Source organism: Limanda limanda, chromosome 15 (genome assembly GCF_963576545.1).
Source record: "Limanda limanda chromosome 15, fLimLim1.1, whole genome shotgun sequence".
In the NCBI taxonomy this organism is placed as follows: Eukaryota; Metazoa; Chordata; class Actinopteri; order Pleuronectiformes; family Pleuronectidae; genus Limanda; species Limanda limanda.
The window spans coordinates 13613376-13634854 of record NC_083650.1 but is presented as its reverse complement, the minus strand read 5'-3'; the positions used below and the strand labels follow the sequence as shown (position 1 = coordinate 13634854).

At 39.0% G+C, this 21479-nt stretch overlaps 1 protein-coding gene across 1 annotated transcript in view; it reads left to right on the top strand.

The window, feature by feature from the left end:
* The first annotated feature begins 14267 nt into the window (after nt 1-14267).
* The window catches only part of lmbrd1 (LMBR1 domain containing 1), a 51373-nt gene continuing 44161 nt past the window's right edge, over nt 14268-21479 (top strand). The window contains exons 1-3 of the mRNA XM_061086925.1: nt 14268-14338; nt 16170-16346; nt 17379-17442. Coding sequence (XP_060942908.1) covers nt 14273-14338; nt 16170-16346; nt 17379-17442 — 307 coding nt within the window. The 5' untranslated portion in view covers nt 14268-14272. The remainder of the gene's footprint in view (nt 14339-16169; nt 16347-17378; nt 17443-21479) is intronic.

The window sequence follows — 21479 nt, the reverse complement described above, 5'->3', positions numbered from 1 at the left end:
AGTACACTGGGTTGTTTGTTGCTCGGCCTGTTCTCAGGTCTCTTGTAACAAAGCCTTGATCTTTGTCACTGGGGGGCTCCATTAACACGCTGTTGGGTTTGATGTGGGAGCTGTCAGCGGTGTGTCTCGGTCAAGGACGTCACGCGGAGGGATCAAACCTGGAAACCTCCAGTTACAAGTGGGACTCTTACACCACATGACTGCGCTGCCAAACCAACATCTCCGGCATTAATCTCGTGCCATTGCAAAGAAGGTGAGGCAATCTGATCTGAAATACAGTCAATAAAGTACAGTGAGACTATTCTCTGTCTAGACATTGTGAGTAATTTCTGGATTACTTTGCATCCAATTTCACGCGGCTTTATTTCAAGGACCTTCAAGAAGAAGAAGAAGAAGATATAGAAGATGAAGAAAAGGAAGAAGAAGATGAAGAAGAGGCAGCAGCAGCTCCATATAACCCTACACACTGCTTCATACATCAAATCTAAAGTGGCACTTTATATGCAAACACGCGAATATGTTAAAATCAATTTGTGCTAGTGATTATTCTCTTCTAACAACACACTTAATTCCTTGTTTGTTAAGCGTATATTAAATGCGGTGCAGGCAATTCATTAAAGTCATAATGTAACCTGCTTTTCTCAGTGTGCAATCCCCTTAATCCTCCCTTCCTGTTTCACATTCATCTATTTCCACTGAGGAACAAACCGCCGAGGAAGACAGAGCTGAGCACTGAACTTGACCTCCAACGACCACAATAGCCTCCACAACGCATTCAGTTAATTTATATGCCCAGTGTCACATAAGTGTGACCAACAGTATTTTTAGCCTCGGTCTTTAACAGCCACCTTCTTATCCAAATTAATTTCGCCCCAAATGATTAATTCCCATCCTCGCTTCCCGAGCACTTGTGCCTCTTCTCCCGCTGCTGGATGACAAAGTTGGGCGTGAGGGCCTACAGTAAGCCGTCATGGCGCATGGAGATGAAGTGACCACGCCACTTACAACTGCAGCCATGCATGGGCCGCAGAAAAGAAGCAACTACAGAGGTATCACGTTGCCTGTCTGTGTGAAGGCGCACGGCATTCCCAGAGTTTCTGCAAATGCACGCAGCACAAGGCGGCTCCCTCACCTCTAGCCCTGCAGTCACAGGCACTCCACATATTTACATGGCTGACCCTTGTTGTTGAGGATTCTGTCCAGGAGTTAAATGTGGTGCTTTGAAACTCACACGTTATTTGCCCTCATCCACTTGAAGCGAGCAATGCTGCTGCACCATCTGCTGTAAATCTGAATCGATTTCATTCCTGTGGGTGTGGATTTGTTGGCTTTGGTCACACACTCACACCGCAAACACACACACTAACACACACAACTCCCATTCATTGTGTACAGGCAAACCAAAACCTTATCTTGACCAATTATCGTCTAATTGAAGCCTTAACCTTACAACAATTCACATCTTTTCACAAACCTTCACTACGACCAATCCATGCCTAACTCTAACCTAAACCTAACTTAACCACAATCTACATCTTACCCCTAAGACTTAGGACTTCAGAAATTACATTCTGCCTCATTGGGACCAGGCTTATAGGACTTCAGAGGAGGATTTGCATTAGCTTCCTTGAGACAAATCTTAACCTAACCTTAAATATGTCCTCAGTAAAAATGCCATGATTTACTTTTCTTTAATGTGAATGATTTAGGTCCCCACAACAAGACTAATATCTGGACCAAGCACACACACACACACACACGCACACACACACACACACACACACACACACACACACACACACACACACACACACAGACACACTCCCGTCTCTCCATCATTCACTCAGCCACTTTCAGTAACTAGTAATAACTTCACTGTAACTCTTTGCGATATTCAAAGCAGCGTGTTGCTCTGCGCCACCGCTGATTGGCTAGATGTTTTTTTTTATTATTATTAATTACGGCACATGTAGATCAGATCATAATCCTGCAGTGTCCGCCACATTTCGGACTTTGCTGTTAACAAGTGACATAACGGCGCCTGTTTACGGTGGCGGAGCGCTCACAAGTCCCAAATCCCCTTCCCACTTTACGCACAAGTTACAGAGATATCAAGCCATGCGTAAACATCCAAAGTCCCTGGGTGCCAAGCGACAGAATACGCACAGTGTGTCCGTTTCAAATTGATTTCCAGCATGTTAACGCGCTTGCCTTTGCATTGTGAAGCGATCTCTAAATCTGCTGAGGCATTCGTTTGGGATGAGTACTCACAGTTGCGGGTGGAAAGTTTCCTCTCTATGGCAAAAACGCACAAAACGCGGAGAAAGACGCATAATCCATGTGTGATTCCGATCAGTCCGATTCCGGATTCCAGGACTTGGAAATAAAAGTCACAGTGGGATCGCCTGCAGGATCTCGGTCCTTATTAGTTGCACCGACTGGCCCTCCCACTCTGTCATTATTTCTGAGATGCACCGGCTGAGACTTGAGCAAACAAGAGGAGCGCGCACTGAAAGCTTTCACATCAGGGGGGAAATAAATGCCCATCGGGGAGTCCAAACAAAAACTCTCCCATTCAGCAGAGCCAGGTGCGGGAATTACCCTGTTTGATGCTTTATCATCTTATCTAATGGTCTGAATAGGAGCCGTAACGCATGTGGATTTGTGTCCCTTTTAAGGTGGATTAATGTGTGTTATTGGCAATGAGATCTGTCAGGTCAAAGTGAGAGTATGAGAACAATACAAACACGTATTCTTCCCACCTGTCTATTCATCACCTGATGCCCTGCAGCACATTGTGTTTGCTGAATAGGGGATCATCCAGCATGATAGAGTGACAGCTCTCAGCTGCAAAGCCAGGCCCTGTCTTACAGCAACATGCTCCATGCTCATACTATTTTAGTCAGAACACGCAAATGCCATGTCGCAATACTATCCTGCCGTACGGGAAGGCAACTACTTCAACATTCACTCCACTGTGGAAGTGTTTCTGATGCAGCTTCAACAGCCGTATCAGTGTCCTCTCTCACAGCCTATTAATTCTCCTCTGTACCCAAAGCCCAGGTTGAAAATGGGTCTGTCAGTGTTTCCACAGCACATCCACTCTGTTTTATTACTGAGTCGGAAACCACATGAAGGTTAAAGCAGAGCAGGAGTCGCTGCACTTTTGTTGAAACAGCACACCAACAGTTGAAGACACCCGGTCAGTAAGAAACAGGTGTTCAGACTCCACACACTACTGTTTGGACAGATGATGTCCATGCACCCTCCCGTTTCACACAGGACACACACACACACACACACACACACACACACACACACACACACACACACACACACACACACACACACACACACACACACACACAAAGATGTCTTCTTTACCAAACTGTGATGGCAGAAACAAAGACACAAAGAGGAAACAGTTTAAAGAACAACTGGTGATTGGAATGAAGCAGGTGGCTTTAGGCTGTTTCTGTTGAATGCAGAATATAAGCATTTTACATACGAGTGGTTTCTTCAGGACTTTATATATGTTTATACATATATAAATATATATGTATTTATGTAAAACTTGAGCCTTTTAATTTAGATCTCCCTCATAGGGAAATTACATTTTTAGTAGCTGCATTATTCTTTAGGACCAGTCATTCTTCTTTTTGCTGAGTGCAGAAAAGCATAGGGAAATGACAATAGATGTTTCTGTTGGCAATAATTCCACAGTTTTATATAAATATAGATGTTTACACTAGATGTGTAGAAAATAGTCTGCCTGTAGTGGTGGGGGTGGTGATGAGTGTTTAAATTCAAATATAGAAACTCAAAACCCATTTTGACTTTCCTGTCTCTCTACTGCGATGTACCATTGTAATGTAAATTCAACCCGAGCTGATGTGTTTATCCTCTCAGTCTGAGAAGCTGTATCACATCCACTGTTCTCTGGAGAATTGTGTAGCCCACAGTGTTGGCTCTCCTTTTACTTGCAAGAAGAAACTTTTATTACCACCAATGGGTTGATAACACGGATTTTCCGCAGTTAAAGGAACAAGTTCTCTGATTAAACAAAATAAACCCCTCTCAATCAGATTTATTAACATTAAATAAAGTAATTCAAGTTAAATCGGACATGCCGAGAGGAAACACCAGCTTCTCTTCAAGATGGCATCTACTAAACCCACAAAAGTGGAACTATTTCTTCCATTCAAAGATAATCTCCTTACCTCTATAGTGCAGGGGTGGCAGAAGAAGTCTCAGTGATGGATAACTTCAAATCATCAATTTTAAAAGTATCTGAAAGGTTCAGGGCCAAGAGAAAATTGTAGGGATTTTGTGATTTGGGTTGCGCGACTTTTTAAGATTAAGGCAAAACTGGGGCCAAGGTGAAATAATGAAAATGGGATGGCCTCTTGATGGACCATGATACAACTACATCACACACTATTTAACAGTAACATCGTACGTGTCCTTAAAGAGTTCAAATCAGAGCATTTAAGGTCAGTGCCAGAAGATTTATTCCTGCCTTTTACTAGCATATGTTGATATCGTGTATCACAATGCAAAATGCATGTGTCACTTACAGGTCTAGTTTGACGCAGACACAGTTTTGATTAAATGGTGCAAATTCTTTTAGTGAATTGAAACAAAACTCTTTTTGTTTTGCGAAAGTAACCATTTTTGACTTTTACAAATATAGACAAAGCTTTTTGTGGACTGCATCCTGAGATACGGTTACTGCATCAACTAAACCTGTGTGCTTCTGCTGTCACTGAAATGACAGAGTGTGTATCATTGTAAAGCAGGTGACAAATGCAATCCACCAATTGCTGCTTCAAGGTAAAAGTTTCCAAGCCCACCGGAGTGACATTTCATAAGCGCCAAGGTCCCCATTGCTGACAGGCGGCTTTAAAATATCCTTGAGATTTTTGTTGTGTGAGAAGTATTCTGTGAACATTTGTATACAAGCGAGAGCATCTCTCGGAGCAAAATGTCACTTGCACAGCATGAATCAAAAGGTTTATAACACTCAATTTCGTTTTTTCCCAGTAATGTGCATATGTAGGGTCAATGACGTCATCGGGAGTTATTTGAAAGTGTGGATTCCTGAATGGAGTTTATTAATGTTCATCCTAGAAATAACAACCTTCTTATTTCTAAGAATGGGCTCAATAACTTTTGATAATAGTCAAACATATACGTGCAGTCCGAAATAATCTGACACCATATTTCCATATAATTTGATGGAGAAGTGGCCTCAGACTTTTGGAGACTGTATCCTCCTACACTCTCTTAATTTGGACAATGTTGTGGGCAGAAATGCTGTAGCTTTGTCTCTGCTCTCTGGCTGAGGACAGACTGTGGGTTTCAGAAACCTGACGTGTATGAAAAAGAGTATATGTTATGTTATCTTGAACTAAGGGATGGTGTTCGGCTTGTACTATCCTGTCAATCTCCCATTAATGATGCTTTCAAAAGCCTCAAGGAGCAGAGGAGGTTCAAATCAAACCTATTCACAGTGTGGTCTGTGGATGATCCAAACATGACCATGTTTATACATTTCAATACAAATTAAAATGCGTTGGTGTTTGAGTGTTTTTGGACTAAGTGAGCCTGGCCATCGCTTTGACATGTGATGTTTTTTCATGATTCTGTCATAACTCTCTTAACTGTGCAATATTCACTGTGCTATATTCATCTGTCTATGCAATATCAATGGTTCATGTGCAGTCCATTCACTGAACATGTTCTGAACTGCACACATTTTTCCTGTCTTTATACTTTATATATTAGTTGTATTCAATTCATATTTTTCAATATTTTTCTATTCCTTATACTTAAGTATTGCATGTTACTCATTACTTACTGATTCCTACTTTGACTCTTGCTGCGGTAATACTGCACTTTTCCCCAGCAGCGATCAAGAATAAATTCATTTAAAACTTGTAGAGCAGATTTTCCAAACTTTTCTCGCATGGGAGATTTACAGCTCGAGATATTTGTTGCTTTTCTGGGGAATTGGCATATGAAATATCCCTTTCATGGCTTTTCGGCTTTAATAGACAGTTCAGTGAAAAGTCAGATAACAGGGGACACAGGGGAGGTGTGGCAGGCAACAGATGGTCATGCTGATTCTGACCCAGAGACATCACATCTACATGTTTGGCACCCTCGTGACACAACAAGAATATAATTCCAAGACATAATGGCAGAAATTGCTCTTTTAAAGATGTTTTTACACTGGTGATTTTTGGTCAGTGGATTTAAGCATCTATGGTTTGTTTTGCTTTTCATGATCTTATTTGCTCTAACAGGAGTGACAGAGACAAATGTGAGGATTTACATCAGTTCTGGATTGTATCAGCAGAATTAAACAGCTGTTCTGTCATCATCTACAATGTTGTGACCCTTAAATATAGCTGCCACAATGAATTGTGGGACGGCATTTTCTCTTTTCCGTTGTGTCTCCTATGCTTAAGGAGATAAGTTAGGGAAGCATTCATTGAAGCTCCTTTCTTTTTCATTTTGGGAATTTGAACAGCTCTGTTATGTTGGGGATAGGCAGTGGACTAGGGGGAGAGGCGGTGGACTAGTGGCAGAAACTTGGACTATGGGCAGAAAAGGTCAGCCCAACGAACCTGGATTGATCTGTCCAAAAATCCAAGAGGATTCTCCCTACCCTGTCTAGTGCCCCTGAGCAAGGCACCTTACTCCCCCAACATCTGCTCCCCGGGCGCCATACATGTCTGCCCACTGCTCTGTGTGTCCTGCACCAGATGGTTTAAAAGCAGAGGTTAAATTTCCCTCCTTGCATGAGTGTGCTTGTGCATGTCTGTGCATGTGTTTGGGACGAATAAATGTATCTTAAATGTTGGCTGCTGAAATACTTCCGGGTCATTTAATTCAGTAAGGAATGCCTGGTTTTAGGGAAAAGTGTCAGTTGATCCACAACTTCACTTGATACATCTTTAATTCTAAGACAGGAAATAAGTCAGGGTTTGATATAGGGCTCTGGAATCCGACTACCATTGGATAGATAGATTTGTGGGCATTCAGTCTTCTTGAATAGGGTACCAAGTGATCTAAAGTGCACCATTTCTTATTTAACATGGTATTTGTTTAGCAGGCATTGATGGCTAATGTGGGCCACCTCTGTAACTTAAAGTGTAGATAGGTAAGACGAGTTGCTCTGGAAACAAATCTGTCAATTTCCCAGGAACTTTCAGTTCCTGGAAGTAAGGAGAGTGAAACAGATAAGGCAGGAGAGATAGAACAATTATTACAGAGCCTGCACATTTATTATTCTAAACAAAGGAAATAGGTAACCAAGCACAAAACAATCTGTGAACAAATGTGTTCTATCTATTAGTGTACAATTTATTATAGATTGGACAGGAAGCAGAAGAGAGTGAGGGGGAGAAATTAAGAGTGAAGTGAGGAGAGTGAAGAATTAAGTGGCACGATAAAGAGAAGGACGACAAGATTGGAGGAGAAAAAAAGTTAGGTCTCATTAGTTAAGTCAATCTTTCAACTAGAAAGCGTATGAAGAATGACACAGGGAGAGTGAAGACGAGCAGGCGGAGGAGGGGGCTATAATGGGTCCTTCCCTGAAAAGGAAATGCCATTTTAATAACAGCACATTAAGAGAATTTCCAATTATACTCCCAGGTCAGGACTGTGCAATGGTTCACTGCACACTTTGAAATTCCTCTTTTTTCAATTGGCACCTGGGGAAGAACGGCGGTGGTAGAAAACCAGCAGACGGAGAAGCTTAAAGCCTCTCTGATCACCAACCCCGGTGTGCCCTGCATGTGTCAGCAAATTCTGCTGTCAGGTAGATTCTTCTCAAGTAGATCATGGTTTAACTGAGCAAGAAGGTGTCTTTTCACAGGTTGTCTATGTTTGCATGGACACCAATATTCAGACTAGTGACCTTATACAGAAACACATTATTTCAATTATATTATAAGAGTTGCTAATAGAATATTCCATTCATATTTATAAAATCTACTACGCCATTGTGGCTGAGGTTATTCTGTGCATTTTAAATATATGCGTTGTCAATCAACATTTCGTTGTCTCAAAATTCTGTGTAATCTCCAATAGGAGTATATATATATGTTTAAAACATATACATTTGGGATATACCTTATTTGGGTTGAGGTAATCAGAAAATGCTTTTGAAATGGCAGTATCTTATCAGGCTGGCAGAGTAAAGACTAGTGGTCGCAATGTCCAGATAACAGATGTGTTCACATCACAATGATACTCAATTTGAATGTGTGAGGAGACTAATCATTGACACGTAAAGCTGCTGCCAGTAATTGTCAGGTATTGTGAGATACATGTTAGCATCACATCTGTGATAACACAACTGCTCTATTTTGTTGTTCCAAAATGTGTAACCTGGTAAGATATTCCTGGCGTTTTGGAGAGCAGAATATGCTGAGAAGGTTCAACATCTCTACCAACGGCAAACATGCTCTGCAGGAGGACGTGATTGGTTCACTTGCCCACTTCATTCAGAACACGGCCAGAACGACTTTGGAAATGGTTGCTCTTTTTCTTGTTTGTCTGATATTTTGATATTTTTACATTTACAGATTTGACAGAGTGAGGAGCTTCTGTGAGATGGTTGACTTTGAAGGGACAGTATATTGATCTGATTGGAACTGTTCCAAATGACAGTATTAATGACATGGACATAGAATCAAAAATGAAATGACTTCTCATTGATACCGTAGCTGCAGAGCTTCAACTCCCTGGGTTTCATTGTGCCCTGTATAATCTGCATATGATCAATTTATTCAAAAGGTCACTGTGTCACAACACTGAAGCAGTATGCAAACCATCACGTTTCTATGTGATACTATAGTGAGCAGCATCCGATGGTTCAGCATCTCTGAGAAATCTGTTGATCATGACACCATCATTTGGTGCATATGCTACAAACCTGCAATGATGAACGGGGATGATTGTACTAGATCCACTCTCTCTCACACACAATGAGAGAACTGTATATTCTTCAAAGTAAAAAACGCAGAATCAATTTACAGTTGAGTCACTTTGTTCTGGTCCCCCTAATCCACTACAAGTGCAATCTCATAATGAACATAATGACACCACGTCTCTGTGGTGTTTGTCCATACGCTTTTGTGTATGTGTTTCTACACGCATGCAGCATGGTGTTTGAACTGGATAAGTACAAACACAACCTTGATTGTTTCCCCTTGAATACAAACAGAGTGATCTCATTACACTCGTCAAATCTCTATTGTTGAAGGGGTTAAGAGGCCAAAACACCTGTTCTTTTTAAAGGATTGTTTGCTCAATCGACATATGGCAAAGAACTATCGACTCGAAGACCGCATACTGTGTGTTACTAATCTGTATGCAGACATTACCACTGGTGTGTACATTTCATATGCCCGTACCAAACACAAAAGGCATTAAGAAGTCTCATTCATCGCCTCTGAGTGCTCACCTGGGCATTAGAGGATCCAGTTTCCAGACAGAAACAAAGGGAATTCAACAGATGTGCACAACACCATGTCAGTTTGGCCTCCAGTTATGGTTCTGGAAGGTATTCTTGAAATACTGACATGCCTATTGAAATTGAATGAAAGGAAATCAACTCCACTAGGATAGCTGTAAGGTTCCCTTTGATATCAACTCAAACATTTAGTGTTGAACCTACAACTACAGGGGGGTCATGAGTATTTTGATATAAAAAGTTAAATTAAAAATCATTGTATCAACACATTGCTAAGCTGTCTCCTGAAGATATTCACAGTTTTGAAAGATTATATGTATAAAAAAGACCCACCTCTGCTCTGCAAGTGAATAATGGATGTGAAGAAATAACTGCAGTAAACTTAAAGTGTTTGAGACACCACAGGCAAAACTAATTTTATCATCATTCAATTTTTAAAAAGTATTCTGGTGTTATATGTCTTCTTTCAAACCAGATTTGTTTTGTTAAATTCTGAGCCTGAGATCTACACTTCAGTATTACTTAATTAAACCAAACTTTTCTGTTTCATATGCTGAAGGTTTTCCCTGTATGCCTAAAATAATGGCAAAACATTTTCTGATTGTACATTGAAACACGATAATTTCAGATAATTTGCTATACAGAAAATAATTGCCCTAATGTTAGCAGCCGAATCAATGGGGAAGATTTTTTGTTTTAATTATTCGATTTATATTTGTTCACGCTATTCACCTGTAGTGTCTTTCCTTTAAACCATGTTTATAAATGAAGGTTGCTATTTGGTTCCAGCGAGTTGAATTCAAAAGGGTCCAAATCAATAGTGAGCGAGCAATTAATTAGTACGAAAGGTCCTTATTCCAGTTAGTAATGGACTTACCCCCAGATGTAATATGTTCATTTTCAAAACTAAAAAGAAGTTTTGATTCACAATGTTACCATGTTCAGGCCTTGCAAAGGTAACAACTCAAGTGATAGTTTAAAGTGGAAATCTAATTTGGTCTCAATAACTCCAGACATGGAAAAGCAAGACTGTGCACGCTGAGACCGGTGTTCAGACAATAGACTCCCTGAAGGAACAGACTTCTTTTACACAATGCACTTAAGACTGTGAAAATGGAAGTGAAAATGAAAAGTCAGCAGATTTTTTATGTCGCCATACCATGGGGTCCGTATGCAAAATGAATCTGATAAGAACTGAAGGAAAAGGTGAGTGTGCCTGGCGTATGGCTGGAATCTCACCATGCACATCGAGATTGGAAAAGTTTGTACAGTCCTGTGGCTGCATGAGTTTAGATCCTCTGCAGAATGAAACAGAAGCTCATGTCTTTTGAGATTCATATTTTTTCAGAGGGATCTAAGCTGATGCATTTATACTTCAAATAAATACAGACAGTGTTTTTTAGGGATTGATGGCCCCTCTCGTCACTGAATAGAAGAGAAAGAAGAAGAAACATCCCAGAGGTTTTCTCAAGTCGCTGCAGACTGACTACTGATTTCTGTCTTATCGTGAAACTCTCAATGGAAGTTACTCTATGTAAGTGACAATATGATAACAGAAAGCGCAGAAATAAATATTGCTTTTACATATTCCTGAGGCCCCTTTGAAAAAGAGCTAACACTGGCTACATGAACAGAACTTATGAACAGAACTTATGAACTGAACTTATGAACTGAACATATGAACAGAACACATGAACAGAACATGTGAACAGAACATATGAACAGAACACATGAACAGAACTTATGAACTGAACATATGAACAGAACATATGAACAGAACACATGAACAGAACACATGAACTGAACATGTGAACAGAACATATGAACTGAACATGTGAACAGAATGTGAACTAAACACATTAACTGAACACATGAACAGAACATATAAAATGAACACATGAACAGAACATGTGAACAGAACATATGAACAGAACACATGAACAGAACACATGAACTGAACATGTGAACAGAACATATGAACTGAACATGTGAACAGAATGTGAACTAAACACATTATCTGAACACATGAACAGAACATATAAAATGAACACATGAACAGAACATGTGAACAGAACATATAAACAGAACACATGAACAGAACTTATGAACTGAACATGTGAACAGAACACATGAACTGAACATATGAACAGAACACATGAACAGAACTTATGAACTGAACACATGAACAGAACATGTGAACAGAACATATGAACAGAACACATGAACAGAACTTATGAACTGAACATATGAACAGAACTTATGAACTGAACATGTGAACAGAACACATGAACTGAACATATGAACAGAACACATGAACAGAACTTATGAACTGAACACATGAACAGAACATGTGAACAAAACATATGAACAGAACACATGAACAGAACTTATGAACTGAACATATGAACAGAACTTATGAACTGAACATGTGAACAGAACACATGAACTGAACATATGAACAGAACACATGAACATAACTTATGAACTGTACACATGAACAGAACTTATGAACTGTACACATGAACAGAACATGTGAACAGAACATATGAACAGAACACATGAACAGAACTTATGAACTGAACATATGAACAGAACTTATGAACTGAACACATGAACAGAACATGTGAACAGAACATATGAACAGAACACATGAACAGAACTTATGAACTGAACATATGAACAGAACATGTGAACAGAACATATGAACAGAACACATGAACAGAACTTATGAACTGAACATATGAACAGAACTTATGAACTGAACATATGAACATAACTTATGAACAGAACACATGAACAGAACTTATGAACTGAACATATGAACATAACTTATGAACAGAACACATGAACTGAACATGTGAACAGAACATATGAACTGAACATGTGAACAGAATGTGAACTAAACACATTAACTGAACACATGAACAGAACAAATAAAATGAACACATGAACAGAACATGTGAACAGAACATATGAACAGAACACATGAACAGAACTTATGAACTGAACATGTGAACAGAACACATGAACTGAACATATGAACAGAACACATGAACAGAACTTATGAACTGAACACATGAACAGAACATGTGAACAGAAGATATGAACAGAACACATGAACAGAACTTATGAACTGAACATATGAGCAGAACTTATGAACTGAACATGTGAACAGAACACATGAACTGAACATATGAACAGAACACATGAACAGAACTTATGAACTGAACACATGAACAGAACATGTGAACAAAACATATGAACAGAACACATGAACAGAACTTATGAACTGAACATATGAACAGAACTTATGAACTGAACATGTGAACAGAACACATGAACTGAACATATGAACAGAACACATGAACAGAACTTATGAACTGTACACATGAACAGAACTTATGAACTGTACACATGAACAGAACATGTGAACAGAACATATGAACAGAACACATGAACAGAACTTATGAACTGAACATATGAACAGAACTTATGAACTGAACACATGAACAGAACATGTGAACAGAACATATGAACAGAACACATGAACAGAACTTATGAACTGAACATATGAACAGAACATGTGAACAGAACATATGAACAGAACACATGAACAGAACTTATGAACTGAACATATGAACAGAACTTATGAACTGAACATATGAACAGAACTTATGAACAGAACACATGAACAGAACTTATGAACTGAACATATGAACATAACTTATGAACTGAACTTATGAACTGAACATATGAACTGAACATATGAACAGAACATATGAACAGAACACATGAACTGAACATATGAACAGAACACATGAACAGAACTTATGAACTGAACATATGAACTGAACTTTTGAACTGAACATATGAACAGAACACATGAACTGAACATGTGAACAGAACATATGAACAGAACATATGAACAGAACACATGAACTGAACATATGAACTGAACTTATGAACTGAACATATGAACAGAACATATGAACTGAACATATGAACAGAACATATGAACATAACTTATGAACTGAACACATGAACAGAACTTATGAACTGAACATATGAACAGAACTTATGAACTGAACATATGAACAGAACTTATGAACAGAACACATGAACAGAACTTATGAACTGAACATATGAACATAACTTATGAACTGAACTTATGAACTGAACATATGAACTGAACATATGAACAGAACATATGAACAGAACACATTAACTGAACATATGAACAGAACACATGAACAGAACTTATGAACTGAACATATGAACTGAACTTTTGAACTGAACATATGAACAGAACACATGAACTGAACATGTGAACAGAACATATGAACAGAACACATGAACTGAACATGTGAACAGAACATATGAACAGAACACATGAACAGAACTTATGAACTGAACATATGAACATAACTTATGAACTGAACTTATGAACTGAACATATGAACTGAACATATGAACAGAACATATGAACAGAACACATGAACTGAACATATGAATAGAACACATGAACAGAACTTATGAACTGAACATATGAACAGAACTTATGAACTGAACATATGAACAGAACATATGAACTGAACATATGAACAGAACATATGAACATAACTTATGAACTGAACACATGAACAGAACTTATGAACTGAACATATGAACAGAACATATGAACTGAGCATGGGGGGGCTTCTCTGTGGTGATGACACGGCTGCTGCTCGCCCTCCACCGCGATGACGTCAGCAGGAGCACGTGGGTTTGTTATTGCAGGAAGTGAAGATGGTTGCCCAGTCGCTGCTCTCCGAGTCGGCGCTCGGATGGTCTATTTTCACCTTTATACTCCTGGTAAGCGAGTGTAAACCAGTGTGAACCAGTGTAGTAGCTTCCTGTAGTGGCTGGTGTGGTTTGAGTCGTGTTTAGCGGGAGGAGAGTAGGATGTAGTCGGTGTGGGACCCGGCTACGTGGCTGCTGTGTATTGACGTCCATACTGGCTGTGGTGCTAGCTAACATTAGCCGTGACACATCTGACAGCCTGTTGTTGTGAAGGAGAGGAAGAGTCAGTGGCGCATTTAATACCTCGACGAAGGAAATAGGGGGCGTGCATTCTTTGAATCTAGTGTACATGAAGTGAACGTATCTGATGAGAAGCCACGGAGCTAGCTGCGTGTACGGTGGTTTTAAATGCGATTTACTCTATTCACAATCCTCCAAATGAGCCATGAAGTGCGTTTGAGTGCAAACACTGTAAATACACCTCGTCAGCCTTCGTGTCGTGTCCAGACTTTAACTCCAGGGTGTTTAAATGGAGGTCGGTCAGTTAAATAACCTGCTGCCCAATTTACCTGCACGTGATCTGAACTGGCAACTGCTTAGTGACATGTGAGACTCAAGCCAATAAGCTGTTCTGCCCCCCTCCTCCTCCTCCTCCTCCTCCTCCTGTCTATCTGCACACGCCTCTCAGCTGATCTTATTTGGATGCACAGCTCGACTCGTTACCTGGCAGAACAAGCAGCCGGAGGCTTAGGGCCGTGGGCCTTTTAATTGATCCTGTCTGTGAATGGCAGCCCTTGATCTGAAGGGACGGCTCTCAGCAGTGTCCTCTCTCCTCCCTGCCTGTGTGCCTGGAATATGACCTTGTCATTGTGCGGCCCCTCATTTGCCTCTCCGTCTTTAATGAGTTTCCTGTCCATTACAATGACAATGCCTCTCGCCCTTTCTTTTTGTCGTCTCGTTATTTTTGAAATGTTAAACAGCAGCAGAATACACGAGTAGATTCAGGAATGTATTGAAATGTTTTTCTTCTCGTGTAGTTGTCCGTCTAACAGGCACATTAATTCTTGCTTCGTATCAGAAGTCAACTTCGTGTTATTTCCTGTCTGTGTTCACGTTGTGCTGACCGAGGATGAACAGAGGAAGTGTGATATAATCAGTTCAGCTGTTACATAGCACATGCAGCCTATTATCTGTGTATAAATAAGCCCTTGTTGTGTTAACTCTTTATTTTGAGACTGCCTTTTGGTAATCAGCAATGCACACTAGGGCTGGGCAATAACACAATATCAATAATTCTCACCACATGAATTTAATAAATTGTATGATAACAAAAGTCCAATTTATATTGGTTTATTGCTTATGTCACATGTAAAAACATTGAGTATAAATCATTGATTTACCTCGACTTTGTCAAATATTTGGCTGTTTATCAAGTTTTTATCCTTCGCTGCTCTCACAGAAGAGTTTTAAATCACAACCATCACTCAGGAGCAGTTTTTAAACTTAAACAATAATTTGACATTTACTGTTATAATTATCAATATTGACCTATATGAACAGTTTTGGCCATATTGCCCAGCCCTAACACATACACTTGCCTAGTGTTTACGTGAGCACATAATATTATTATGCATACAATATGAAGTTCAATAAAATGTAGCTCTGCGAAACTGTTCAATGCTCGACAAATGTGGAATTTGTTGCTGGCTTTTGTATCAGTTATCACTTATATGTTCACTGAATTTACTACTCTATATCTTTGTGAGATTACATCTATGCAAACCAACACTTTGGTTTTTGGCTTCTATCCCAGTTCTTTCTTTATACTCTTTACTTTTGTTGTTTTGTCATTAGGTATTATTCTCCATTATTTTTTAACTTGATTACACTTCTTCCTTTTTAGGTGATCCTGGCTTTCTGTTGGGTCTACATCCGTAAATTCCAAAGTCGTCAGGAAAGTGAAGTTGTTTCAACCATCACAGCAATATGTGCATTGGCCATTGCCTTGATAACATCCGCACTTCTACCGGTGGATATATTCCTTGTTTCCTTCATGAAGTATCCCAATGGCACGTACAAGGTTAGTATGGGTTGTGTTAACCGTCAGTTTGAGAAATAGTAATGACTTTTCCCGAGGGAGTCTTTTACTTCACTTGGTAATTTCCTCAGCCACTGTGGACAATGTCTTTGTCTAAACTAAAAGCCCAATGCATTTGTTGGCTCGGTCTTATTTGCCAAGTCACTGCATTTGTATCTATCTATTTGAAGATTTAGCAAGGTGTGTAATGATGTCTTCATTGGAACAGCAGGTAATTTGTTGATTTCTCTAGGTTGTGAAATGCCTCGATAGCTTAAGGGAATGTGTTTTTTTTTTATCAGTTAATAATGGCCACCTGACATAGTTTGCACAAGTAAAGTCATCAACAACACAATCCCTCACTTAATCAGTAATCTTAAACAGAAAGCTGAAAGAAGAATGTTATCTTCTCTTGGGAAAAGGTCATTTGAGCTTTTCTCAGTGCCCTCAGAATCATAACACTGCAGCAACTGACAGAAATAATGCAACTTTTTCTTAAGATTTCTCTTCATTCTTGCAGGTTCACAGCTTTTATGTCTAATTAGATAATTCCAACTAAAACATTGAAAATGCTTATGACACACACTTCTGCTACACAAAATAAAAATAGATTTAGACAAAGGTCTGACAGCTTTGAGTTACTCCCCCTATAGATGGAAGGTTTGTGTCATCCTCTGTGTATGCCTGAATTCAGTTTGTGAACCCAGATAAACAAAATTGTCAGAGACGTCACGCTTGCGAGTTTGGCACGACCTACTCCTCCAGGCTACTGGGTTCATTCATTCCTCACTGTATTGTTTGTGTTTCATGCCTGTCGTGACTGGTTATAATTTTATGCTAAACTGTTAAATGATGGAATAAATACAGTATTCAGGAATACTTTTTTTTAATATTTTTTTTTATATATATATATATTTTTTAAATAATAATAAGGTTAAATGTAACTGATGTATTTTCTTACTGATTATTATATTCCCTTAAATGTTTAACCTAATATACATTTTCACCATGGACTTCTCCTTTGCTAACATCTAGGATTGGGCAGCAAACAATGAGACAAGAGGGCAAATTGAAGACACTGTGCTCTATGGATACTACAGTAAGTGCATTCTCTCAATACTTGTCTATGTTGGTGCACATACAAAAAAAAAATATTGGTCACAAAACCAAAAAAGTAGTGTACAAAGTTGGAGGAATTAATATTAATTAATCTATCGACCCTTTTATTTGAATATTTGTATGATTTTTAGCTGTTTTGTGAGCAGTCATTGTTAGTGTTGCTGTGTCATTCCCCTAGTATATAAACTCAATCTCCTCTTTCAATTTATGGTGGTGCCAGTGCAACACCTGTGGTCTGACTTTCATTTAGGCTTTGCTTTACGATTGGAGACAGTGCACTGATTTTAGACCATGTCTTTTTCTAAACCATTTTAACTCCCAAATAAATTAAAGAAAAACATGGCTCAGATGAATGAGACTGTTTGTACAAGGAACTTTTTATTAAATGGTTATTACTTTTGAAATAAAATAATGGGTTATGTTAATATATTAAAGAACAGTGTATTTCCATGATAACACAGTACTGTATTTGTATTGTGTTCATGTGCATGTATATTCAGTGGTTGCTTTTGTATTCATTGTTATATTAAACTTGCTGTTTTGATATATTAATTTAGCATATGATTGGCTGTTTGTACAAACTCTAACTCCTTCATAACAGTTAGGACAGGACAGTCAAATTCAGTCCTTACAGAGCAAGAAATAACTATATTTACAAAACTGGTTAGCACTAACCTTCATCAGAGTAGCATTCAGTAATTTCACTAGCTGTAATTGTCACAATTAGCTTGCATTCAATGAAATTGTAATATTTCACAGGAACTGACAATTCTCTTTTGGCATGTGGCTTAATGTGACATCATTTTGGCATCATTATTGCATTTGTCGAGCATTCATTCAGACATCCTGGATTTATCCTGCCTGATTCTCTTGCTAGGAGGGAGGGCAGGCCCGGTCCCCATGGATGGCTCCATAAATCCAGCATTTGCGCCTGGTTGCAATTCATTGGGACAGTATCCAGGCTATTTGGCTGATAAATTCCTAACTCAAAGCTATTAGGGCCTGTGAAATTTCTTCATGATTGTCATATTAAAGGATAACACAAGTTTGTTGTCTTTGACGATGGCAAATTCAGACGTGCCAGAGACACTAGATCACACGTTTTCGAACAGATGCTGGCTTAAAGTGCCTGTCAGCAACACTGTTATGTACCGTCTGTTCCGAAATGCCAAATGCAAGGAAGGCAAGCTGTCTCTTTGCCCAGACAGCCCAATCAAAGACACCCTTTCCACTAGTATAATGACATCAGAGAAGTGCCTTTCACTGAACATGAGAACTGCACACGCATCCAGCAGTCAGGGAGTATGTTGTGCCTGGACACACAAATATGATTTCATACACGTGATTGATTTCCATGTTAGTGTCCATACTTTGGATTAGACATCTTCTTAAATGGAAACCTTGCTTTATGGAGACTTAAAAAAATGAATAATTCAGTAGGCTTAGTCTTGAATGCTGGGCCATGTCCTGTCAGTAATTTAATTTGTTTAATGACCAAACTGCCAGGAAACCATGTTCCTGGTGCGACAGTTACTCTCAAGAAATTTGTTCCACATCAAAAGAAGAGCTCTTATAGTCATATAGGTTTAGTAACTGATTCAGTAAGTATATTTCCGTTTGCTGAGAAAGCTTGAAAGTACATTTTAAGTCACACACAGTCATTAGTTGTTTGCAGTTGGTTCCCAGGTTGCTGTGCCTCATGAAGGCACTTCATATATTATCTTTATCTTATGATAGAATTTTCACTACCAAATAAATGCGTTCACATTGTGTGTTAACTAGGCTTTATTATCTGAATTTGTTCAGGCCACTCAGATATTTACATTTTCTTGCATATTTTCTTCCATATCATGAGTCTGCTTTCTAGCATCATACTCTCACATGTCTAAGGTAGAGAGAGGTTAAGAAGAGGCATGAACGAGTTTGCTTCTTGCCTAAAGCATGTGCACGTGATCCAGCTCTGGGAGTGTGTGATACCGAATGATCCACATACAAATTTGTTGTGCTTGTAACCTTTGGCCGATGATAAGGAGGGTTGATGCTTGTAAAATCTCTTAAAATACAAAAAATCTGAGTCTCGCAGTTTTGATTGATTTCCGGCTAATTTTGCTAATGCATTCCGCCCTCAGAGGTGCCAAATATTGACCCATAATTTATTTTGACATGTAACTTAGTTCATTGCATTTGTTATGATCAAAATTGAAGCTGTTTGCTGTCGTAGAATTAATCTGTTAAATTCACATTTTGTCAAATTTTGTGAGATCTCGGCAAAGGCTATTTTAAGTTGAATATTTTAATGGTACAGTAATCATTAGACAGTGCTCTTCAACTGATTTCTATGTGACTATATTATCCACAGTGAATAGGTGACTGTCTCTGTTGCTGGCAGTTGTAGCCTAAATATGATACAATTATGATCAATCACAGTCCATTTTTCCACGGTGTTGTGGATGTTTATATGTGGACCAAGTCTTTTTTTTAAGGACCATCACTTTCCTATTTGCCAGTAGGTGGAGACCAAGCTCCATGTGTGCTCAATGCACAGCTGCCTCACAAAGTTAACCTTTAATGCCGAATGCTGTTTTAAGGCCACATTTGACAGCACTGTCCATTTGTCTCTTCACAAATGGAATAATTACAGGGCTGACAGAGATTTCCTATTTCCTCCAGTGCAACATGTTTTTCTCTGAGCTCAATTGATTTGCAGTCAGTGGGGAACACAGTAAATACTTGCTTTTTGAAATCGTTCAATGGCCTCACACGGCCGTCATGAATATGTCTACAACAGCTTTGAATCCACTTTCAGCTTTAAAATTTGTATTTGGAGGTTTTTTACGAGCACAGTGTGTCACAGTGCGGAAATTAAGGTGAAGTAATTATAAAATATGATTCATTGTTATATTATTGGAGTTGTGGATCCACGCAATTATGCAGAATCAGTAACGTCATATTTATAGTTGGCTATGCACCCTTTTGTTCATTTAATTGCAGGTTTTAAAGGAGTCTGTCGGTGGTGTGAAATCTCACTCTTGCGCAGTCTTTTTTCTCCTATGATGGGTAGAGTATACATTAACAGTAACATCCTTAGTAGGTCAAGTAAATGCATTTCAGCAATGTCACAACTCAGACAGATAAAAGCAGGCGTTTCTGAGTGTGTGTTGTTTTTGCATAGGATGAATTCTGAGTCTGAGAAAGATATGGAAATGATCACAACAGAATCCAAATGTACTGGAACTAATGCAAAACAGTAAATTTGAAAATACTCTGTCAAACTATGCGAAAAGTTTCATGTTGTCTGTAGAGGGAATAAATCCTGCTGATGTTCACCAACTCCACAATGTCACGTTGAATAAAAATGTACCTTCAACTTGACAAAGAGGGATAAATATCGAACAGAAACACCCACTTCCTTTTAGAGCCCAAATAGCGTCTTGGGATCTTTGATGAACCTCATGTCTAAAAGCCTAGCCATTCAATCTCCAGCCTCTGTCCATTTATACAGTTCCTTGGACTGCTCAGCACTTCAAAGCAGTGGTGCATAAGAGCCTTAAGCAACAGGACAAAATACCCCAGGGCCCTTAAAATAAATAATTGGCTTTCTCCTTGGTTTTTTTGATGCCATTTGCAGAAGAGAAGCATGAGAGGATGCAACCCTCTTGTGAGTACTTTGAAAGTGCTCTCATTTTGTCTATGATTCTTATCCACCTACATGAGCAGACATAAGTTTATTGGAAAGGGATAGTGTAGTGCTTCTTTTAAGAGCATTCAGGAAATGAGGGCATATTGCAGTTCTATTTTGGAGGGCTACTTTGGTTCAGACAGGCCTTTAATGATAAGAACATAGTGAAGCATGCTGAGTCATAAAATGTTCTTCGTTTCAACCTATGTCTACCTTGTAATATATAAAACAGGTAATGAGACATTTAGACCTAGGATAACACTTACTTACCCTCAGTTAGATAAACCTCTCTTATTGCAATTTAAGTGAAGCCTCTATTCCTGAGGCTATTACAGAGA